The sequence below is a fragment of the Plecotus auritus genome, assembly GCF_963455305.1.
Source record: "Plecotus auritus genome assembly, chromosome: 1".
In the NCBI taxonomy this organism is placed as follows: domain Eukaryota; kingdom Metazoa; phylum Chordata; class Mammalia; order Chiroptera; family Vespertilionidae; genus Plecotus; species Plecotus auritus.
The window spans coordinates 62,777,418-62,803,029 of NC_137770.1; the positions used below are offsets into that span (position 1 = coordinate 62,777,418).

General features: G+C 40.4%; 1 protein-coding gene across 3 annotated transcripts in view; it reads left to right on the top strand.

The window, feature by feature from the left end:
- The window catches only part of DMXL2 (Dmx like 2), a gene marked incomplete at its 3' end in the record, with an annotated part of 168,899 nt that overhangs the window by 96,025 nt on the left and 47,262 nt on the right, over positions 1–25,612 (top strand). For all 3 annotated transcript variants that reach the window (XM_080654713.1, XM_080654714.1, XM_080654715.1), the window contains exons 16-20: positions 8,321–8,440; positions 12,737–12,964; positions 15,125–16,801; positions 19,460–19,570; positions 25,230–25,399. In XM_080654713.1, the coding sequence (XP_080510839.1) occupies positions 8,321–8,440; positions 12,737–12,964; positions 15,125–16,801; positions 19,460–19,570; positions 25,230–25,399 (2,306 nt within the window). The remainder of the gene's footprint in view (positions 1–8,320; positions 8,441–12,736; positions 12,965–15,124; positions 16,802–19,459; positions 19,571–25,229; positions 25,400–25,612) is intronic.

A 25,612-nucleotide genomic window follows, 5' to 3' on the forward strand; every position in this document is an offset into this window, starting at 1 on the left:
ATACCAGTTTTATCAGAAGTGCTTGTTTGTAGATTTAGAAGGCATGTGGCTGAAATTACATTTTGAAAGACAGTTTCATTGGCAACATAGACTTCTGTCAAGAAATGTTATTTATGGAATACTACTCAGCCATAAGAAAGAAGGAAATTTTACCGTTTGTAGCAGCATGGATGGACCTGGAGAGTATTATGCTAAATGAAATAAGCCAGTCAGAGAAAGAGAAGTACCATATGATTTCACTCATATGTGGAATCTAATGAACAAAATGAACCAACAAACAATATAGAAACAGACTCATAGGTAGAGAACAGACTGACAGCTGTCAGAGGGGTGGAGGAGCGTTGCAGGGCTGGGTGTAAAAGATGAAGGGATTAACAACACACACACAAACTCATGGACACAGACAGCAGTGGTGATTGTCAATGGAAAGTGGAATGGGGAAGGAAAAGGCATGGGGGGATAAATGGTGATGGAAGGAGACTTATGGTAGTGAATACACAATACAACATACAGATGATGTATTGTAGAATTGAACACCTGAAACCTATATAATTTTATTAACCAATGCCACCCCAATAAATTCAATAAAAAGTAAAAAAAATGTTATTTATGAAATCTAGTTTAATTATTTTAAAAATTAATTTCAGTTGCTTAACTCTACAATTAAGTTGTTCTGAATGGTAGTAAGTTCCCTGTGGCATTTTAAGCAAACCAATTAATTAGTATAAGTTCAAAATATAATAATAAATTGCTACAAACTTATTGAATATAGAGTGTAAGATACTATGTTGTATGGTATGCGAGAAACCTCAGGTATGCTGTGAATTAAAGGTACTGTCTTACAGTTTTCTCTTGAAGTATAACATTTCCTTTTTCTTTTTTATGAAAGTAGTTTTTCATAAGAACTATCAAGAACAAACCATATAATGTTTAGTTTGTTTACTTATTTATTTATTTAAATATATTTTTATTGATTTCAGAGAGGAAGGGAGAGGGAGAGAGATAGAAACATCAGTGATGGAGAGAACCATCGATCAGCCGCCCTCTGCACGTCTCCTATCGGGGACCCAAACCGCAACCTGGTCATGTGCCCTTGACCGGAATTGAACCTGGGACCCTTTAATCTGCAGGCTGATGCTCTATCCACTGAGCCAAACTGGCTAGGGCAAATTATTTATTTTTTAAAATATATTTTTATTGGTTTTAGAGAGGGAAAGAGAAAGATAGAAACATCAATGATGAGAGAAAAATAATTGATTGGCTGCCTCCTGTATGCCCCACACTGGGATCGAGCCTGCAACCCAGGCATGTGCCCTGACTGGGAATTGAACCATGACCTCCTGTTTCATAAGTTGGTGCTTAACCCCTGAGCCATGCCGGCCAGGCTATATAATGTAGTTTAGACTTGAGCTTAAAATGTTCCCTTTAGAAGATATAACTTTGAAATTATAAAATTGCCATGTTCCATTTGAACGTAGAACAAATTGAATAGAATGTTCTACTTGAAAGTAGGAAAGACATATATTAGTTTAATAATTCATTTTATTTGATAAATACTTTTTAGTTTACAGAATTTCCAGATACTTTTTCTGATTTGGTTATGGATTGTAAGTATCTAGATGGACATATTTAATTTTCTTGTAAAGCTTTTGTCACAGAATTATGTATAGACATTTAAGGAAAGTATTTATAATAAATTCATGCAGATAATTTTCTTTCATTTTGTGGAAAATCAGAATGAGTTCTTCTATGAGGTTTATCTCAATTATCTTTTTATCCCTCAGACTAGTAATTTTTTTCCTCTAATGTATCTTTCTTCATATACCAGAACTTTTCTTCTTTATAACTTATGCCATTGTCATGTTCAGTTTTTGTTTTTTACTATCATTATAGAACTAGTGGCCTGGTGCACAAAATTTGTGCACGGGGCGGGGGGGAGGGTGTCCCTCAGCCCAGCCTGCACCCTCTCCAATCTGGGACCCCTTGGGGGATGTTCGGCTGCCGGTTTAGGCCTGATCCCACTGGCAGTCAGACATCCCTCTTGCAATCCAGGTCTGCTGGCTCCTTACTGCTCACCTGCCTGCCTGCCTGATTGCCCCTAACCACTCTGCCTGCCAGCCTTCTCGCCCCCAACTGCCCCCCTTTGCTGGCCTGATTGCCCCCAACTACCCTCCCCCCGCCAGCCTGATCACCCCCAACTGCCCCCAACTGCCCCCAACTGCCCCCCTCCCCACCGGCCTGATTGCTCCCAACTGCCCCCCCAACCAGCCTGATCAGCCCCAACTGCCCGCCCTAACGGCCTGCTCGCTCCCAATTGCGCCCCCCCCCCGCCAGCATGTTTGCCCCAAACTGCCCCTCCTGCTGGCCTGATCATGCCCAACTGCCCTCCACTGCTGACCTGCTCGTCCCCAACTGCCCCCCCTGCCGGCCTGCTTGCCCCCAACTGGCCCCCCCTGCTGCCTGCTTGCCCCCTACTGACCCCCCCCACCGGCCTGCTTGGCCCCAACTGACACCCCCCTGCTGGCCTGCTCACCCCCAACTGCCCCCTCTGCTGGCCTGATTGCCCCCAACTTGCCCCCCTGTTGGCCTGCTCACCCCCACCTGCCCCCCACTGCTGGCCTGATCACCCCCAACTGCCCTCCCCTCCTGGCCTGATAGCCCCTAACCTCCTCTGCCTCGTCTCTGCCACTATGGCTTTGTCTGGGTGGCAGCCATGGAGCTGGCTAGGGTGACCAAGGAAGCCAAGCCTCCCGCCGGCTCTCTGGCCAGCTTGGCTTCCTTCGTTGCTGGGGCAACCAAGGAAGCCAAGCCTCTCGCCCACTCTCCGGCTGGCTTGGCTTCCGCCCGCTCTGGCTGGCTCTATGGCTCCGGCCGGCGCCACCATCTTTGTTGCATCAATTTGCATATTCCCTTCTTATTGGCTGTGGGCGCCGTCATCTTTATCACAAAGTGACAGTTAATTTGCATATTACTCTTTTATTAGATAGGATAACTACTACTTTATAGATTTAAAATTTGCTTTTTCTTAGCATTTATCTTGCTATTTCTAACAGTAAACACATACTAACCTACTAGAACACAATGCTTATATAAAGTTGGTATTTTTATTTATAGTATTTTTAATTGAAAGACTTACATTTAAAAATATATTTTATTTTCACATTTGTTATTTCTTTGTCAATAAAAAATAAGGCCAAAAGATATTCCTAATTTCTTTCTCGATTTTGCTTTAATTTTTATGCAGAGTTTCTCCAATAGTCTTTCTGATTTTATAGCTATTTTCTTAAAAGACTTGATATGAATAAAATGATATGTAATTATGTATAAAATTACAGTAATTACTCTTATTTTAAAAAAATGCCACTTATAGGCAAAAATGGAGTGCATAGTTGAGTTAATCTCCCTAAACCCATAACTTAGATTAAAGATTTTAAGATTTTTGTCACACTTACTTTACCCTATTTTCCTTTTGTTCTGAAATATTTTAAAGAAAATCCAGCCATCATATTGTTTTACTCCTCTGTACATGTGTGCTATTAGCACATTATAAAACGACAAAATTCCTCAGAATTATCTAATAACTAGTCTATATTGACTTCATTTAATAGTTTCAAATATGTTGGGGATTTTTGTTTTTAATTTTTTGGATCCATATACAAACAAAGTTCACACTTTGTGTTTCATTGTTAACTAGAGGCCTGGTGTACAAAATTTGTGCACGGGGGTATGTGTCCCTCAGCCCAGCCTGCACCCTCTCCAATCTGGGACCCCTCGAGGGATGTCCGACTGCCTGTTTAGGCCCAATCCAGGTAGGAACGGGCCTAAACGGGCAGTTGGACATCCCTCTTACAATCCAGGACTGCTGGCTCCCAACTGCTCGCCTGCCTGCCGTCCTTATTGCCCCTAACCACTTCTGCCTGCCAGCCTGATCACCCCCTAACCACTCTCCTGACAGCTTGATTGATGCCTAACTGCTCCCCTGCCAGCCTGTTTGCCCCTAACTGCCCTCCCCTGCAGGCCTGGTCACCCCTAACTGACCTCCTCTGCAGGCCTGGTCACTCCTAACTGCCCTACCCTGCAGGCCTGGTCCCCCCCAACTGCTCTCCCCTGCAGACCTGGGTCCCCCCCAACTGCCCTTCCCTGCAGGCCTGGTCACCCCCAACTTCCCCCTTTGCCGGCCTGGTCACCCCTAACTGCCCTCCCCTGCAGGCTTGATCACCCCCAACTGTCCTCCCTTGCAGGCCTGGTTCCTCCCAACTGCTCTCCCCTGCTGGCCATCTTGTGGCAGCCATCTTGTGTTCACATGGGGTCAGTCATCTTTGACCACATGGGGCACCCATCTTGTGTGTTGGGGTCAATTTGCATATTACTCTTTTATTAGATAGGATAGAGGTCTGGTGCATGGGTGGGGGCTGGCTGGTTTGCCTTGAAGGGTGTCCCGGATCAGGGTGGGGGTTCCCTTGGGGCGTGGGGTGGCCTGGGTGAGGGGCCTGTGGTGGTTGGCAGGCTGGCCACGCCCCCCAGTGACCCAAGCAGAGGCCCTGGTATCTGGGATTTATTTATCTTCTATAATTGAAACTTTGTAGCCTTGAGTGGAGCCAGGCCTCCTGCTTGCTCTGTGGCCGCAGCCATTTTTGTTGGGATTTATTTATCTTCTATAATTGAAATATTGTAGCCTTAAGTGGAGGCCAAAGCAGGCCAGGGCTGCAGAAACTTGGCTTCCTCCATCGCCAGGGGCAACTCAAGCCTCCTGCTCTCTCCAGCTCTGTGGCTGCTGCCATTTTTGTTGGGATTTATTTATCTTCTATAATTGAAACTTTTTAGCCTTAAGTGGAGGCCAAGGCAGGCCAGGGCAGGCAGAAAGCTTGGCTTCCTCCATTGCCAGAGAAACCCAAGCCTCCTGCTCTCTCCATGGCTGCAGCCATCTTGGCTGGGTTAATTTGCATACTCGCTCCTGATTGGCTGGTGGGCGTGGCTTGTGGGTGTAGCAGAGGTACAGTCAATTTGCATATTACTCTTTTATTAGATAGGATTAAGAGTGCTTTCACCTGTTAATGCTCTCATTATGCCACTGAGTTGTTTTAGAGAAAGTTATTTTATAGAAATTTCTCTGACTACTAACTTGTGATGTCATTTAAACTTTTTCTTAAAAAGTGCAAATTAGCTCTATAGACTTGATTAGATACAGATTGTCAACTTCTTAGGCAATGCTGTGTATTTCATCTGTATTACACCAGAAATAACATGTTAGAATGTCTAATTTTTAGTGACGCTACGAGTCAGATGCATCAGGTAGTGGCTTCAATGTAAAGATTGTCAGCAATATTTTTATATCATGGTTTCTTCCATTGATAATGTTGCTTTTGAATCAATTATTTCATGAAGAATTACAAATTTATGATTTTTTAATTCTGTTGGTTCTCATTTATTAGCTGGAAAGCATTTTTAAAGAAAAACTTGCCCTTATGAACTGGAGCTATTAGGCTAGTTTGGAATAGAGTTATTTTTAGGAAAGGTAGGGTAAGTGCTTAGTTCTTTCCCATTGACCGTCTCAGAGGAAGTAGTGTGTGCCCAAGTTACCACCAGGAGTTACTGAGGAATTTGTTGTTGGTGTTTGGCTTTCTTTTTATTTTTGGTATCATATGAACCTATTAAGAAAAAACACACATCCCTTTATTGAAGGATAATATCCTATATAATAAAAGGCTAATATGCAAATTGTCCCCTTGGGAGTTCGACTGCTCGCTATGACGTCCACCAGGGGGCTGCACAGAATGAAGGAAGGCTCCAGCCAGCAGCCGGGGGAAGGAAGGCCCGATCGGCCCTGATCACCAGCCAGGCCTAGGGACCCTACCATGCACAGAATTTTGTGCACCGGGGCCTCTAGTATATACAGAAAAGTACTCACATTACTCATGGATATTTATGTTCTTAGCCTATTTCAGTCAGTTTGCAGTCATTCTTTTTATTGCTCACATCATCTGATATTAAGCTAGTGAGGAGCCCTTCAAGTTGGTCCTCTGAGTCCTTTTGACACAACCTCATGAGTCTTGGTAGTTAACTTTCTTTCCAGCACAACTAGATGTTCCAGGTTCATCTTGTCACTGTCCTTTACAAGAATGGAGTCATTGCTCCAAACTGTTTCTTTTAATGGGGAATGGGCTTTAGAGACCACAGTCTGGGCCCAGGCACTGCCCATTCCCCCTGAGTTGTCATGGATTTTTATTTTTTAAGGAAAGTGTTTGTTGTCCTGTGTATAGATCTCATTTCTTTTCTTTTTTTTTTAGATCTCATTTCTATATATGAAGAGTACAATTTACATTTATGAAGAATAGGGAAAATTATACCCCTAAATAATGTCTTTTCATAAAAATACATAAAATTTCTAAAAAGTCTCTTCTGTATCACTACCAGGACCCCTCCCCCCATGCCTTTTAAAAAATGCTCTTTTCATATAGGAAATATAAGATAAATGCTTTTTTTAAGTTAAAGGTAAATTCTTAATATATATTTTTTAAATTTAAATTCTTTATTTTTTAAAGTATTACACATGTCTCCTTTCCCCCCCCCCCATTGACCTCTCCCCAGCTGTCTCCACCCCCCCCCCCCCACTGTCTGTGTCCTTTGGTTATGCTCATATGCATGCATACAAGTCGTTTGGTGATCTCTTACTCCACCCTCCACCCCTGCCTTCCCTCTGAGGTTGGATGGTATGTTCGATGCTTCTTTGTCTCTGGATCTATTTTTGTTCATCCGTTTATGTTGTTCATTATATTCCACAAATGAATGAGATCATGTGATATTTATCTTTCTCTTACTGGCTTATTTCACTTAGTATAATGCTCTCCAGGTCCATACATGCTGTTGCAAATGGTAAGAGTTCCTTCTTTTTTTACAGCAGCATAGTTTTCCATTGTGTAGATGTACCACAGTTTTTTAATCCATTCATCTGCTGATGGGCACTTAGGCTGTTCCCAAATCTTAGCTATTGTAAACTGTGCTGCTATGAACATAGGGGTGCATATATTCTTTCTGATTGGTGTTTCTGATTTTTTGGAATATATTTCTAAAAGTGGGATTACTGGGTCAAATGGAAGTTCCATTTTTAGTTTTTTGAGGAAATGCCATACTGTTTTCCACAGTGGCTGCACCAGTTTGCATTCCCACCAGCAGTACATGAGGGTTCCTTTTTCTCTGCATCCTCGCCAGCACTTGTTTGTTGATTTGTTGATGATAGCCATCTGACAGGTGTGAGATGGTACCTCATTGTTGTTTTGATTTGCATCTCTTGGATGATTAGTGACTTTGAGTATGTTTTCATATGTCTCTTGGCCTTCTGTATGCCCTCTTTAGAAAAGTGTCTATTTAGGTCCTTTGCCCATTTTTTTATTGGATTTTTTATCTTCCTTTTGTTAAGTTGTATGAGTTCCTATAAATTTTGGATATTAAACCCTTATTGGATAAAACATTGGCAGAAATGTTCTCCCATGCAGTGGCCTCTCTTGTTGTTTTGTTGATGGTTTCTTTTGCTGTGCCTAGCTTTTTATTTTGATGTAGTCCCATTTGTTTATTTTCTCCTTAGTTCCCATTGTCCTAGGAGCTGTATCGGTAAAGATATTGCTATGAGATATGTCTGCTCTTTTGCTGTCTATGGATTCTTCTAAGATTTTTATGGTTTCCCGTCCTACGGTTAAGTCCTTTATCCATTTGAGTTTATTTTTGTGTATGGTGTAAGTTGGTGGTCTAGTTTCATTTTTTTTTTGCATGTATCTGCCCAATTTTCCCAATACCAGATAAATGCTTATTTCATTTTTTCCTTTTAATTGCCAATTTTTCAAATAAGGAGTTAGTGCCGCAGATAATTTGAGGGGTGTCCAGTGAGACTGGCTTTGGCTCTTGAACTCTCCCTCCCTCTCTTCCTGCCTTTCTCTTCCTTTCTCTCCTCCTTCCATTTCTTCTTATTCTTCTTTTCCTGTGTGCCCTCTCTTTCTCTTTAGGTATTTTTATGAATTAATGTTTTTTAAAAAGTATATAGTCAATTTTTTAAATAAATAGTATTCATTTTTATTGTCTAATGCTCATATTGTCCCATCTTGGACTAGTAGGTGTCCCTTCGTGTTGGCTTTTGTGTACTGTTGACATAGTCTTATTAGTCTTTGTTAGCTATCTAACTTTTGGTACAAAAATTATATCCCTAAATAATTATACTTCCTTCTCCCTCCAAACTTCTATGTATATAAGAGATGTTTTTAAAAAGTGTCTTTTCTTTTTACCCTGTAGAGACATATTAACTTAAATATCCTTTTCCTTTGAACAATAGGGTACCGCCCACCACCCTTTTCAGAAAAGTTCTTTCTAGTGGTCATTGAAAAGGACAGCAATAATTACTCTATTCTCCATATGTGGCACCTTCATCTTAAATCTGTACAGCCATGTTTAGGTAAGTAGTTATATTATAATTTTTATGTAGAGATGATATGAAATTTTATTTTATTGAATATGCTTTAGATTACTTAATTCTTTAAAATGGAAATCAAATGAACTGTAAATTGAGTTGGTGAATTGAAGTATATATGTGCCAGACTTTTCATTTCATCATAAATCATTAATGAAACCAGTGATCTAAAAACATTATGGATACATTAGACATTAAAAAAAACCCAAAAGCTTGGCTGACTTATTTTTCCCATCAATACTTAATGTTTATTATGACTATGTGTCTATAAGCCAGTTTTCTATAGAATTAATGTTGTACTTTTCTGTTGATTAATACATAATGCCTTCTGATACAGTGTACATTAGCTTAGTATCACTAAGAGAAGTAGATTTGCTATTTAGAAAAATATGGTGGAGCATCTGAACTGTAGCTCATAAGTAGCACTGGTTTGGTAGTACATTAGGAAATGCACCATTGATAAAAAATTATTTCAGCCATGCTTTTGCTATGTACATTTATAGTAATTTTTTAGCAAAATAGAAAATCTATAGTATGAAGCAAAGGAATTGAGGAAAGATCTTTCTTTTTAAAACAAACTTTCTGAGAGAGAATTTTTAAAATGAAGAACTGTAAGATAGCCATATCAAACTGAATCTCCTTTAAACTACTTAACTCAAATATTTGAGTTATTAAAAGACGTTATTCTTTCTTATCCTATCTAATAAAAGAGAAACATGCAAATTGACTATATCTCCACTATGCCCACAAGCCACACCCACCAGCAAATCAGGAGCGAGTATGCAAATTAACCCAACAAATATGGCGGCGACCACAGAGCTGGAGCAAGCAGGAGGCTTGGGTTGCCCCCAGCGATGGAGGAAACCAAGCTTCCCACCTGCCCTGGCCAGCCCTGGCCTCTGCTCAATGCTACAAAGTTTCAATTATAGAAGATAAATAAATCCCAATAAAGATGGTGGCAGCCACGGAACTGGAGCCAGCTGGAGGCTTGGGTTGCCCCCGGTGATGGAGGAAGCCAAGCTTCCCGCCCACCCTGGCTGGCCCTGGCCTCTGCTCAAGGCTACAAAGTTTCAATTATAGAAGATAAATAAATCCCAGATAGCAGGGCCTCTGCTTGGGTCGCTGGGGGGCGTGGCTGGCCTGCAAACCACCACAGACCCCTTGCCCAGGCCACCCCACGCCACAAGGGAACCCCCACCCTGATCCGGGACACCCTTTAGGTCAAACCAGCCATCCCCCACCCATGCACCAGGCCTCTATCCTATCTAATAATTCTATCTAATAAAAGAGTAATATGCAAATTGACCATCACTCCAACACACAAGATGGGTGCCCCATGTGGTCAAAGATGGCTGCCCCCATGTGGACACAAGATGGCCGCCACAAGATGGCCAGCAGGGGAGGGCAGTTGGAAGGGACCAGTCCTTCAAGGGAGGGCAGTTGGGGGCGATCAAACCTGCAGGGGAGGGCAGTTAGGGGTGACCAGGCCGGCAGATGAGGAAAGTTGGAGGTGACCGGGCCTGCAGGGAAGGGCAGTTGGGGGGGGACCCAGGCCTACAGGGGAGAGCAGTTGGGGGGTACCAGGCCTGCAGGAGAGAGCAGTTGGGGGTGACCAGGCCTGCAGGGGAGGTCAGCTAGGGGTGACCAGGCCTGCAGGGGAGGGCATTTAGGGGCAAACAGGCTGGCAGGGTAGCAGTTAGGCATCAGGATGGCAGGGGAGTGGTTAGGGGGTAATCAGGCTGGCAGGCAGAAGCAGTTAGGGGCAATCAGGAAGGCAGGCAGGCGAGCAATTGGGAGCCAGCAGTCCTGGATTGTCAGAGGGATGTCCGACAATCTGGATCGGGCCTAAACGAGCAGTCAGACATCCCTCGAGGGGTCCCAGATTGGAGAGGGTGCAGGCTGGGCTGAGGGACACCCCCCTCCCCCGTGCATGAATTTTGTGCACCGGGCCTCTAGTAATTATATAATTAACTGATTTTATACACATTAAATATTTATTACAGTGAACTAGTTGTAAATATCCGTGTGTGTGTGTGTGTGTGTGTGTGTGTGTGTGTGTGTGTATATATATATATATATATATATATATATGTATGTATTTATTTTTCTTTGTAATCTAGATTATCACATAATTATGTAAGTAGCAGTTCTAACAGGGCCATGAACTGGCTTTAGAAAAGCCAAATGATTTGATAGAATCTTTTACCTGTGGCTAGTAAAGTCTAATCTTCTTGAGCTAGCAGGAATCCAAAATTTATTTCAAAACCTTTGGAGTTTTAATACTTGGCATTACATGCTGTTTAGAGTAGAGGAATCTAAAACCATCTCACCAGGAAGAGAATTCTTAACTCACTCGAGAATATAGTATTTTATAGAGTTGGGCACAGAGCCAGGAGTGATTTTAAAGAGATTAATAGAGGTGGTAACAGATCCCTGTGGTAGGACAGGAATCACATAATAACTTCTGTTCTCATTGCTTATGAGCGAAGTGTTCCACTGCTGTTCTCCGAAGGCCAGGTCTCATGTAGAGTTGCTTCTTTACCCTGTTTGTGACAATCGCATGTGATCACAAACAGTAAGATTGTAGTAGAGTCTAATAAATAATATGTTCTTTTCCACTCTGACAGAAAGCACCTGTCTTTCAGTTCTAATATTCGCATCTGCTTTAGCATAGTGTATATTGCCATTCACAGTTACTACTTGAGTTTATCAGTGTGTTGAAAATCCTGGCAGAGTTTGAAATGATAGGCTTACATTTAGATGTGGAAGGAACATGTTGAGTAACTTCTAGGTGTCAGGTACTGAGATAGGTGCATTATATGTGAGATAGGTACAAATACAATAAAATAAAAGAACAAATACAATAAAATAAAAGTTCCAATCAAATTTAAGATAGTATAAGTTGACTGGCTTTGTAAGGCACACTGACCTTGATCTTATTCCAAAGAGTTTTAATCTTTCACATTGGAGCGAAGTGTAAATCTCTAAGTAGATTCAGTTACCTGTGCTCTGCTACATGTTAGGGGTATCCCACTTTACCAATGGAGTAATATTAAATAACTTGGCTAAGTCCCACATGTCACAAAAACTATTTTCAAATCAGATTTCTGGCTCTAAAGCCTTTGAATCTTATTTTCTTTCTTAGCATGATATACATGAAAACTGCCCATTTTATAGGAAGGGAAGTGGGCAGTTTCCCTTTTTTTGCGGATGAGAAAATAGCCAGAGGCGGTGGAGTGTGTTACCTAAGGAAACACATCTAGTTAGTGATGGAGCTGCTGGGTAATTGGATAAGTTTGTAGTCTTATTCCATTTTACAAAAATAGTTCTCATATTTCTTCTTGAGTGTCTGCCATTATAAAATAGAGTGACATATTTGACTTCCACCAACAGGGATTGATTATCTCTTGGTGTTATGGTGCTTCTTTAGATGTACAAAGCAATAAGACATCATCCTTGCCCTTGATGAATTCATAGTCTAATGGTGGGGAGAGATAGACACATAACCAAATAAACATAATGCAAAATACCCCTAACATGTAGCAGAGCACAGGTAACTGAATCTGCTTAGAGATTTACACTTCACTCCAATGTGAAAGATTGAAACTCTTTGGAAGAAGATCAAGGTCAGTGTGCCTTACAAAGCCAGTCAACTTATACTATCTTAAATTTGATTGGAACTTTTATTTTATTGTATTTGTTCTTGAAATCATTATTTTGTTTCAGCATGTAATATTTAAGAGGCTGGTATTTTAGTATCTTCTTTGCCACAGCTAATTATATGACCTTAGGAAAATCATTAAGTTCTCCAAGTTTAAATTTCTTTATCTATTAAGTGAGGCGGAACCTTATTATTTCTCAAAGTTCGATTCATGACTCATGTTTCAGCAACACCTGGGCTTATTAATGCAGATTTCTGGGATCTACCCCAAAATAACTGTATCAGTGTCTCTATTTAGGCCCAGGAAACTTGATGTTAACAAGTTCTTCAAGCTTTTTGTATGTTTTAAAGGTTGAGAACATTGGACTAGATAGCTTTTACATGTTGTGATTCTTTCCTGACAGTCTCCCTGTGATGGAGATGCTAAGAAAGAGTAAAAGGGTAAAAAAAAAAGTTTGTTTGTTTGTTTCTAAATTATCAAGGTAACTGAGCAAAGTCTGAAAAATACTCTTGTTTAAGTACTTTTAAGACACCATGTTTCTTAAATAACAAAATTTATTCTACTACATTTGTATAGTGATGATAGTAATATACTTCATAATTTTGTAATTTATTTAAAGCTAAAGCTTCAGAAGGTGTTTCATCGGAGAGTCTACTTTCAGTCCCTGGACAGAAGAATGTAGACTCTTCTCCAGAAGCCTCACCCAATATGAGCCCCATGCCACATTCTTCATCAATTGCCAATCTTCAAACTGCCAGTAAACTTATTCTGAGTTCTAGACTGGTATACAACCAACCTCTTGATCTCCCAGAAGGAGTTGAAGTAATAAGAGCAACCCCTTCAGCAGGTAAGGTAACTTTAAGACCAGGCATTTGTAGCTCAGAGCGATCTTCAATGACTAAAATGCCTGAACTCTTCTGAAATGTGCTATGTTGACATTGAAATAAAGATTTATTTTCTAGTAATGGTATATCTGTTTAGAAATATTCTTTATAAGTAATAATCTGTGGTAAATGTAATCAGCTTGTCAGAAAATGGTATAAATATTTTAAAGTGAGGTTTCTTGCCTGCCCTATGATTTCCTGTAAATAGGAATATTGTGACAGCAAAATTGTAAAGAACAAATACATTCATTTGCACATCATTACATCTTATTTTTTAAAATTAAGATTTTTCATCCACATCATGCTAATCATGTCTCACTTTAATTAAGTACATTGAACTAGAGTTGGCAGATACTGGTGGCGAAAAAATGTAGGCTATACAAGTATAGTTTGGCTAGCCTAGAATGATATTGACTTTAACAAGGTGGATAAGATAGCTTGGAGGGCAGGATTGGAAGACAAATTTAAAATGATCTGCCACATGTGGAATTGTAATGGGAGAGTTCCTAGAATATTATTTTTGGGGAACTGAAATTAGAGGTTCAAGACTACTCAGTTACTGGTGAACGATTTTGAGATGAGGGTTCTCTTATTCATCCCTAAGATAGGATTGAATTCAGAGTTGGAAAGATCACATTAAGAGTTTACTCTGGGCTTTTGTGGCAAGTGCAGTTCTAGAGCAATTTTTTAATCTTTAAAAATATTTGATAAATTTGGGATACATTTAAGTTTGTTGGCATTGATAATAAATTATATTTTTCTGGAGCTTTATAAAATACTTTCAGATATGTTATTTGACAGTAAAACTCCGAAAGAACTAGTAACATGATTCCTATTATTTAGGTGGAACAGGCTCAGATGTTTAAGTAGTTTTTCTACTGTTACAAAGGTATCAGTGGACTGGAACTTGAATATAGGTCTTCTGACCCCAATCTTAATTGCTATTACACCTACCTATACTATTATATCTACACTACTGTATCGCTACTAGAGGCCCAGTGCATGGATTCATGCATGGGTGGGGTTCCTCAGGCTGGCCTGTGCCCTCTCGCAATCCGGGACCCCTTGGGGGGATGTCGGACTGCCAGTTTCGGCCTGATCCCTGCAGGCTGGCCAAAACTGGCAGTCCGATATCCCCCCCGCCCCCTGCACTCTGAGGGATGTAGCAGTGCTGAAGCGGCAGGTGGCCGGGGAGGAGCCCCAGCCGGGGCTGGGCACAGCTCCACTGCTGCTCATCCTGGCCCTGCTGTGCCTGCTGCTTCTGCCACTCGGTAGCCCTGCCACAGAGGCAGGAGAGGCTCCCATCACTGCAGAGGCGCTCACCAGCCATGAGCCCAGCTTCTGGCTAGGCTGTGACAGTGGGAGCTCACTGACCACCAGGGGGCAGCTCCTGCGTTGAGCGCCTGCCCCCTGGTGGTCAGTGCATGTCATAGCGACCAGTCGTTCCAGTCTTTCGGTCTTAAAGGTTGCTTAGGCTTATATATATATAGATTACATTTCAACTGTAGGATGATAGATGGGCAGTGTTAGACTTTGGCAGCCAGAAATAAATATGAGGGTCTGGTTTAGTGTTAAGAGAACATGAAATAAATCTGGTAAAAAGAGTGAGATTTAGCGGTCTGTTTAGCTGTCTGAAAACATTTTGATGGTAGGAACAGGTCTAGGGTCTAGATTATTTCTGGGCAGGTTAGGGACATTTGAAGGGCAAATTATAAAGATTACTTAAGCACCTATGATGAAAGTGAAAAAAGATAAGAGAATGAAAGTCCAGTGAGGCAGGTTGTGGCAAAAGCATATAAAATTACAGCAGATAACAGATTTATTTATTAAAGATTGAACTGAATTTTTAATAAAGTATTTGCTTCATTTAAGCTTAATAACCTAAAAACAAATTAAGTGATTATTATTGCATATTTTGATTTTACCAATGAGCTGTTCAATACTTTAATAGATACCTTTGGCCAATAGATGTTTAATGTCAGACTCTAGTTATGGGGTGGGGAACTACAGAGTTATTTTGAAGAAGTCATAGAGACTTTGGATTGATCACAGTCCAGAATTTGATTATGAGCATATTATTTTCTTGTTCTATTATTATGACTGTATACTTTTTCTTTTTTAAGGCCATCTGAGTTCTTCGTCAATTTATCCAGTGTGCCTTGCACCTTACTTAGTGGTTACAGCTTGTTCTGACAACCAAGTACGCTTCTGGAAATGTAGTATGGAAACCAACGTACAATGTAAAAGTGATGAGAAGGAAACCTACCACTGGAGGAGATGGCCCTTGATGAATGATGAAGGAGAAGATAATAGCAGTACAGTGAGCATTGTGGGAAGACCAGTTGCTGTTAGTTGTTCATACACAGGTCGCCTTGCAGTGGCTTACAAACAACCTATCCAACACAATGGTTTTGTTTCCAAAGAATTTTCCATGCATGTTTGCATATTTGAATGTGAATCTACGGGAGGATCAGAATGGGTTTTAGAACAAACAATTCATCTTGATGACTTGGTCAAGGTTGGGAGTGTAATTGATTCAAGAATCAGTGTTGATAGTAATCTGTTTGTATACAGCAAATCAGACGCCCTTTTGAACAAGGATAGATATCTTATTCCGAATATCAAGCATTTAGTACATTTGGATTGGGTATCAAAAGAAGATGGCTCCCACATTCTCACTGTGGGGGTTGGTGCTAATATCTTCATGTATGGGCGGCTTTCAGGAATTGTGACTGAACAAACCAACTGTAAGGATGGAGTAGCTGTCATTACGTTACCACTAGGTGGTAGTATCAAGCAAGGAGTTAGGTCAAGATGGGTTCTTCTTAGATCTATAGACTTAGTGTCTTCTGTTGATGGTACACCTTCACTGCCTGTGTCTCTGTCTTGGGTAAGAGATGGAATATTGGTGGTAGGGATGGATTGTGAAATGCAGGTATATGCACAGTGGAAGCATGCTGTCAAATTCGGAGACACTGAAGCTGATAGTCCTGATGCAGAAGAGACCGCAATACAAGATCATTCTGCCTTTAAAGCTAACATGTTGTCAAGAAAAAGTATTGCTGAAGGAGCTGCTGTTACTGATGACGTTTTTTGTTCACCAACTGCAGTGCAAGATGGTGGCCTATTTGAAGCTGCACATGTACTCTCCCCTACTCTCCCACAATATCATCCAACTCAACTGTTGGAATTGATGGATTTAGGGAAAGTTCGTAGGGCTAAAGCTATTCTCTCTCATTTAGTAAAATGTATTGCAGGTGAAGTTGCAATAGTTAGAGATGCTGATGCTGGAGAAGGAACTAAGCGACATTTTTCTCGAACCATTAGTGTAAGTGGCAGTACAGCAAAGGATACGGTCACCATAGGAAAAGATGGTACTCGAGATTATACTGAGATCGATTCTATTCCTCCACTACCATTATATGCACTGCTTGCTGCAGATCAAGATACAACCTACAGAATTTCAGAAGAAAGTACAAAAATACCACAGAGCTATGAAGATCATACCAAAAGTCAACCAGAGGATCAGTATTCACAGCTGTTCCAAATACAGGATGTAATAATAGATGATATTGATTTAGAGCCAGAAAAGAGAGAAAACAAATCAAAAGTAATAAATCTTTCTCAATATGGACCAGCTTATTTTGGCCAAGAACATGCTAGGGTACTTTCAAGTCATCTTATGCACTCAAGTCTGCCAGGTCTTACCCGTTTAGAGCAGATGTTCCTTGTAGCTTTGGCTGATACAGTGGCTACCACCAGTACTGAGCTTGATGAAAACAGAGATAAGAGTTACTCAGGTAAATATTCTTATTAAAAATTTATAAAGTTATCATTAATAGAACTATTTGTGTTATCTAAGTAGTGACTCATATTAAATTGCAGTCTTTCTTTTAACCTTGCAGGGAAAAGACCTCTTTAATAGACAATTACTGTTACATGATTAGTTGTGAAAGAAGACAATTGGGATAGGCCATGACTTGTGGTTATGACTTCATGGATTCATGATATCTATGTGCATTCCTACATGAGTTTGACACTGAAACCTTTGTGTGATTTTGGATATAGTCTTTTGCTTTTTCAGATTGATTTCTATGATATGTTTGTTTATTTATTTACCTACCTTTAGTCATAATAATAATTTGTTAATTTTACTATTGAGCCATGAAGCTTATAGGCACTGGCTCAACTTGTTCATTTTACCATTTCTAGGTATAAATAATTTCTATAGTTACCTACTTTCTCCACAAAGTCTTTTCATAAGGAGGTTTTTACATATTTTAATATAATGTGTGTCTTGCTTAATTCATTCTGTAACCAGAAGAGTTTTGGCTGCCTCTTGAAACTAGATTCCATTCTCTTTTATGCAGATAGTTGAAGGTAATGGTTTTGATTGTAAATGATAGCATTAGCAAAGCACACCAAAAATGGTCGATCATTTATTCAATAAATATTATGGAGGAGTGAACAATTACTATGTGCCAGGCGTTTTATGTACTTTATCGTATTTATTTATCATAATAATCTTCTAATAGGTAGCTATTACTATATTTAATTTTATAGATGAAGACACTGATCCTTAGGGAAATTAAATGACTTATCTAAGATCCCACAGGTAGTAAGTGACAGAACTGGGGTTCGTATGTGGTTCGTTGCCTTCAAGTCTGTGTTCTTAACTATTTCACAAGATTTCTAAATTTGAGGAAAAAAGACTATTCTCAAAGCCACCAGATTATATATATTTGTAGAGGTTTATACCCTTATAATATATCCCAAAGTTTTCCCCTATGTAGATTAAAATAACTAGAGACCTTTGACGGTTTTGCCTTGTGACCTATTTTCCGGCCATGCTAATTTAGAAAATCCTAATCATTATGAATTTGTGTACAATAGACCAACATTCTTCCCAGAATAGCCTTAAGCCTTTAATACTTATTAGAGTTTTTACTCTGGGACATTAAGAAAGTAGGCATGCCACAATCCATGAAAAGTAGTTTAAACTTCCTGATTCAAAACTATATCATTGGCTAGGCAATATAAAATGGCTCATCCTGGTCACAGTGAACTTAAGGTAGAGAAGGCAGGAATTAATGTCTCCATTTCACAGGTGGGAAACTGAAGCTCAGAGATTAAATAAGTTGCACATCTCAGTAAATGGATTATAAGTAAATGAATTCTTCCATTTGTTCAGATGAGACAACTCAGAGGCATTCTTGACTCTGCTTTCTCTCACACCCTATATCCAGTTCACTGGCAAATGCTATCAGTTCCTCTGCTCAGCACACACCAATGGCTGCCTACCTCGCTTTAGAATAAAAGCCAGATCCTTACAGTGGTCTACAAGGCCCTCTGTGATCTGTGCTTACTTCCGCTCTCCTACATTGGCCTCCTTGTTGTCCCACAGACACACTAAGCACATTGCTGTCTCACGGTCTTTGCACATATTGTTTCCTTTGAGTAGAATCCTCTTCTTTCAGATTTATGTGTGTTTTCATTCCCTTACCTCCTCAGATTTCTGCTGAAATGTCATCTTACTGGTGTTCTTTCCTGGTCAGACTATATAAAATAGAATTAACTCCACTATTCCTATTTTCTCAGTCCTGCTTTATTTCTCTCCCTAGCATTAATTTCTGCTAGACACATTATTTGTTTATTATTTCTGTCTCCTAAAATATAAGCCCCATGAGAATCAGCACTTTGCCTTATTCAGTGCCAAATCTCTAGTACCTAAACCATTCTTTGCATGTAGTAGATGCTTAATTTGTTGAGTAAATAAATGAATGGATGAATGAATATTGCTAATGGGAAGTAGAGCGGGAACTTGAACTTTGACAATTCAAAACATTTTCTTTTCTTTTAGAAAATGTTATTTGATTCAACACTCTGAAGAACTTCCTAAGTAGCAGTCACTGTGCTGTTAATACTTCTGTATTGCATTTTAGTCGTTATTGTTTTGATTAAACTTACTACACTTGCATACCTTTGTTCAACTTTTAACAAAAGTAAATTTCTGGAATTAAGGTTATGGTTCAACTTTGACTTTGTAACACTGTCCTGGGGAATCAAAAAATTTTTTTTAAAGATTTTAAAATTGATTTTTAGAGAGAGAAAAAGAGAGAAACATTGATGTGAAAGTGAAGCAAGGATTGGCTGCCTCCTGCAAGCCCCCATATTGGGGATGGATCTTGCAACCGAGGCATGTGGTCTGACTAGGAATCGAACCAGCAACCTTTCAGTGCACAGGACAATGCCCAACCAACTGAGCCACACCGGCCAGAGCTGTAAAGATATTTTTTATAAAGTATCAAAGTATTCATGAAGGAATACACTCAAAATTATCATATATTTTGTGTAAATTATCACTAACTAAATTTATTGTTTATTTTCTAACTTTTGATTGGTTTGTGACCTGTTGCATTCCTTTTTTTTCTTAAATATATTTTCTGTTTACTTTATAGGAAGAGACACATTAGATGAGTGTGGTTTGAGATACCTATTAGCTATGCGCTTGCACACATGCCTTTTGACATCACTGCCTCCTTTATACCGAGTACAGCTTCTTCATCAAGGTATTTAACTAATTGTTTGAACCTTTGCACAACTTTTATTCAGTATAGAAGTGGTTGGTGTGTTCATACTTGTGTATAAGCATTAGGTAAATCATATGCAAACCTAGATTTAATATCCTCCTGTCACATAGTATCCACTTACCATTTTTCTGCGTATCTTTCAGCTCTATTCCATGACTTTTGTTCACATATTTCATTTTCTTAGACTTTACTCAATAAAGGGTGTAGTAACTTAGCAGTAAACGTGACATTGTAACCCAATGTGTCCTGAATTTCTTTGAAATCTTTTGTATTTTCTTTAAAAATTCTGTAAATTTTGCCCTACATGATATTATGAATGTTTATTTTAATATAAGCATTATGTTCTAAGTTATTTACTCACAAGTAAAGCTGATATTTCAGGAATATTTCCATATAGTAATCCAGCATACCGCCCCACATGCTACTAGGAGACCCAGGATTTATATAATTTCTCTTATAGATTAAAAAATTGAGACTAGAATTCAAAGTGACCTGCCCAAAATATAGGGGTATTCATTAATGGAACTAGAATTAATGATTATTTACTCATGTTAGTTTTCTAGTGATGGAATTACTGAATCATGGGGCTTAAAAATTCTTAATTTTTGTTAAGTATTGCCATAGTCTGAAAGACTGCTAATTTACCTTCCTGAAAGCAATGTTTGATGATGCCAAACATAATCCTTTGCCAATACCTTATTATTATTTTAAACAATCTATGCCTTTCAGATAGGTTTTAAAAAATGTCTTGATGTTCTTTTAAATTTTAGTTTAAAATGGTAATCAAATGGTACTGACTAACTTAATGGCAATTGTGTGCATTGGCTAGGGAGATTTAAAATACCTTAAATTTCTAAAACTTTGTCAAGTTCCATTTTTCCTTTAATACAGTTAAAACTGGAGATGAAAAGGGACTGGTGTTATAGGTGATGGTCCTGGGAACAGTTTTCAGGGAAAAAGATAAATGGCCTGTATTTCAATAGAAAAGTTAAGAGGAACAGAGATAAACTGCAAGGAATAGCCTGCCATTGCTAGGCAAATAAAAATGAGTGCCAGTGTCCTGGCCAGGTAGCTCAGTTGGTTAGAGTGTCATCCTCATATGCCAAAGTTGCAGGTTTGACCTCATGGTCAGGTCACATATAAGAGACTAGAGGCCCGGTGCACGAAATTCGTGCACGGGGGGGAGGTGTCCCTCAGCCCAGCCTGCACCCTCTCCAATCCGGGACTGCTGGCTCCCAACTGCTCGCCTGCCTGCCTTCCTGATTGCCCCTAACCGCTTGTGCCTGCCAGCCTGATCACCCCCTAACCACTCCCATGCCAGCCTGATTGATGCCTAACTGCTCCCTTGCCAGCCTGTTTTCCCCTAACTGCCCTCCCCTGCAGGCCTGGTCACCCCAAACTGCCCTACCCTGCAGGCCTGGTCCCCCCGCAACTGCTCTCCCCTACAGGCCTGGGTCCCTCCCAACTGCCTTTCCCTGCAGGCCTGGTCACCCCCAACTTCCCTCTCTGCCGGCTTGGTCACCCCTAACTGCCCTCCCCTGCAGGCTTGATTGCCCCCAACTGCCCTCCCTTACAGGCCTGGTCGCTCCCAACTGTCCTCCCCTGCTGGCCATCTTGTGGTGGCCATCTTGTGTCCACATGGGGGCAGGATCTTTGACCACATGGGGGCAGCCATCTTGTGGTTTGGAGTGATGGTCAATCTGCATATTACTCTTTTATTAGATAGGATAGAGGCCTGGTGCACGGGTGGGGGCCAGCTGGTTTGCCCTGAAGGGTGTCCTGGATCAGGGTGGGGGTTCCCTTGGGGCATGGGGCGGCCTGGGCGAGGGGTCTGTGGTGGTTTGCAGGCTGGCCACGCCCCCCGGTGACCCAAACGGAGGCCCTGGTATCTGGGGTTTATTTATCTTCTACAATTGAAGCTTTGTAGCCTAGAGCGGAGCCAAGCCTTCTGCTTGCTCTGTGGCGGCAGCCATTTCTTTTGGGATTTATGTATCTTCTATAATTGAAACTTTGTAGCCTTAAGTGGAGGCCTGGGCCAGCCAGGGTGTGCAGAAAGCTTGGCTTCCTCCATCGCCGGGGGAAACCCTAGCCTCCTGCTCTTTCCAGCTCCGTGGTTTCTGCCATTTCTGTTTGGATTTATGTATCTTCTATCATTGAAACTTTGTAGCCTTGAGTGGAGGCCTAGGCTGGCAAGGGCAGGCGGAAAGCTTGGCTTCCTCCATTGCCGGGGAAACCCAAGCCTCCCTTCTGCTCTCTGTGGCCGTAGCCATCTTGGTTGGGTTTATTTGTATATTCGCTCCTGATTGGCTTGTGGGCGTGGCTTGTGGGTATAGCGGAGTGATGGTTAATTTGCATATTACTCTTTTATTAGATAGGATAACCAATTAAAAAAAAACCACACAAAACTGCCTGTTGGTGCCTCTGTTCTTTCTTTTTAATACCTTTTTTCACCTCTAATAGTTAGGTTTCCAAATACATTCACTGCTTTTAATCTTGCCCTCTGAGTTTAATTCCCTCAACATGCCTCTGCATTTTCAAAAATTTCATTAATCAAATTTCATTTAAGGGTTTAGAATATAATATATTATGTATTATTCTTTTATATGAGACGTTTCATATCAGCAAACTATGCTTTTGCATTGCTATCTAATAGCAATTTCTAAAGCAAAGTGTCAGTTATTTGATGTAGTAATTATCTCTTAAATCAGATGAAGATTTAAATAGTGAGAAAATTAATCTGCCTTTTAGGTTCTGAAAAATTATAAATTGATGTTATTTAATTTTGTCCATTTCCCCCCCTAAATTTATAGTGGCAGTCAAGGCTTACTGCATTGATTTTGTGATATAATTTCAAAACAGTTGTATATAAATACTAGTAATGGAAATTTTAAAAGACAAGATTATTATTCAAAACTAGAGGCCTGATGCATGAAGATTCATGCAAGAATGGGCCTTCCTGCCCTGACCGGTTTGGCTCAATGGATAGAGTGTCGGCCTCTGGACTGAAGGGTCCCAGGTTCGATTCCAGTCAAGGGCATGTACCTTGTTTGCGGGCACATCCCCAGTGGGGGGTGTGCAGGAGGCAGCTGATCGATGTTTCTCATTGATGTTTCTAATTCTCTATCCCTCTCCCTTCCTCTCTGTAAAAAAATCAATAAAATATATTTAAAAAGAAAAAAAAGAATGGGCCTTCCTTCCCCTGGCTGCTGGCACCACCTTCGCTCCAGCCAGAGCTGCTTTTTTGCTCCAGCTCGGAGCTGCCTTTCTGCCTTCCCATGCTGCCCAGAGGCCCGGAGCAGCTGGGGCGGTGCGGAATGCCTGTGTCGTCACCATGGCGACAACACAAGCATCCCACCCCGCCCCCAGCTGCTCGGTGCCTGCATATGCAGATTAACCCGCCATATTTGTTGGGTTAATTTGCATACTCACTCTTTTTTTAAAAATATATTTTATTGATATTTTACAGAGAGGAAGGGAGAGGGATAGAGAGCTAGAAACATCGATGAGAGAGAAACATCAATCAGCTGCCTCCTGCACACCTCCCACTGGGGATGTGCCCGCAACCAAGGTACATGCCCTTGACCAGAATCGAACCCGGGACCCTTGAGTCCGCAGGCCGACGCTCTATCCACTGAGCCAAACCAGTTTCGGCTGCATACTCTTGATGGGCGTCGCGAAGGTACAGTCAGTTTGCATCTTACTCTTATTAGTGTAGATAGTTATATTAAGCCCTAGCCAGTTTGGCACTGTGGATAGAGTATCGGCCTGTGGACTGAAGGGTCCCAGGTTCGATTCTGGCTAAGGGCACATGCCTGGGTTGTGGGCTCGATCCCCAGTGGGGGCATGGGCAAGGCAGCCGATCAATGATTCTCATCATTGATGTTTTCATCTCTCTCTCTCTCTCCCTTCCTCTCTGAAATCAATAAAAAAAATATATATTAAAAAAGATAGATAAAATGGTCATATTAGTTTTTTCCTTTTATACTTTCTAAAGGAATTATTTTAATGCAGTAATTATTAGAAAAGCTTTAAGCTACGTGTAAGATTTCTATAGTACATAGTTGTTAATGAAAAAACTTATATGTAGTAATTTTGATGGCCTTATAGCATTGAGAGGCCCGTGTTGTAATGTGACTCTTATTGACCCCGGATATTTCTGTTTACAAAATGGGTTCACATAGATGGCTACTTTGGCCCATCTGGCTTCTTTCCTAGGCTTCTCAGGGTTCTTCCCAGCATCTCACTACCTGTTAACCATGTAGGGTCCACTCTCCTCATGTTTCCTCTTTACCTGCTCTAAGTGGAGTAGTAAAGTGTTATTAGTAGTTAAACTATTGATAAATTCACTTGTACTTCCAAGTCTGATGGTGTCACTAAACCCATTTTGTTACCTAGATCCCTGTCAGCTTTCTACCAGGGCAAAAAAAGAATTTTTCTTATCCCATCAATATCAGGCAGCTTTAAACCACTTTCAACTGAAGTGCTAAACACAGAGGAATGTACCGCCTGACTTTTAGTCCCTGGAACTCGCATGAAATTCAGAGCTTCCTTTACAGCAGTGGTTCTCAACCTTTCTAATGCCGCGACCCTTTAATACAGTTCCTCATGTTGTGGTGACCCCCAACAATAAAATTATTTTCGTTGCTATTTCATAACTGTAATTTTGCTACTGTTAATGAATTGTAATGTAAATATCTGTGTTTTCCGATGGTCTTAGGCTGTACAGCAGCAGTTCTCAACCTGCCGCAACCCACAGGTTGAGAACCCCTAGCAGGGTCACCTAAGACCATCGGAAAACACAGATATTTACATTATGATTCATAACAGTAGCAAAATTACAGTTATGAAGTAGCAACGAAAATAATTTTATGTTTGGGGTCACCACAACATGAGGAACTGTATTAAAGGGTCGCGGCATTAGAAAGGTTGAGAACCACTGCAAGTGATATTTAGCTCTTTGGCCAGAGGGATGAATGGGGCAGTTTACAGTATTCAGTACTAAAGGATATGGTCTGCAAGCAAGAGGAACTGGGAAACACCAACCCAAGCACATGGGCCAAGATGCTTTGAATCCACCAAAGCTTTCACTCTTGATAAGTTTGGTATGTGTACATATGAATGGCTTGATATTCAGGTATCTTTCTTTCCAATTAGTAAGTTTTAGTGTCTCTATTTTTTTTGGATTTTTTTTCTTTATTGATTAAGGTATTACATATGTGTCCTTATCTCCCCATTGACCCCCACCCCACCCCACTCATGCCCTCAACCCCCTGGTGTCTGTGTCCATTGGTTAGGCTTATATGCATGCATACAAGTCCTTTGGTTGATCTCTCCCCCTTACCCCCACCCTCCCTTACCTTCCCTCTGCTGATGAACAAAAACAGATCCAGAGATAGTGTCTCTATTTTTGTAGGGGAACAAAAGCAAGTATGTTTGGGAAAAAGGTAGAGATTATTATTTTTTTATCCTGTTACTGATCTTATATACAGAAGCTTATAGTATAAAAATCCTGAATGATGAAAGACTTCCTTTCTTCCTTTCATTCTTTTCAGGATGAATGAACACATGGCTATATGAAAAGTTGTTTTGTTCTTTTTTTGCTATAGTTCTGAAGGTTATATTTATATTTCTAATTTAGGTGTGTCTACTTGCCATTTTGCCTGGGCTTTTCATTCGGAGGCTGAGGAAGAACTGATTAATATGATTCCTGCAATTCAGAGAGGAGACCCTCAGTGGTCTGAATTAAGAGCAATGGGAATTGGTTGGTGGGTCAGGAATATTAACACTCTCCGAAGATGCATTGAAAAGGTAACTTTACTTTATTGGATTTTGAACTTTAAAAATGTATTTTCTTGAAGGATAAGACATTATCTTCAAGAAAAACCTGTAGTGGGGAATTAGTTTGAATATCTTGAGATCTTGAAATTTCTTAAAGAAAACTTTTTGGAGATTCCAAAACTTGATTTTTATAAAATGTCATGCAATATGTCAATTGTCTTTTTCCATATATACTGAGTTTAT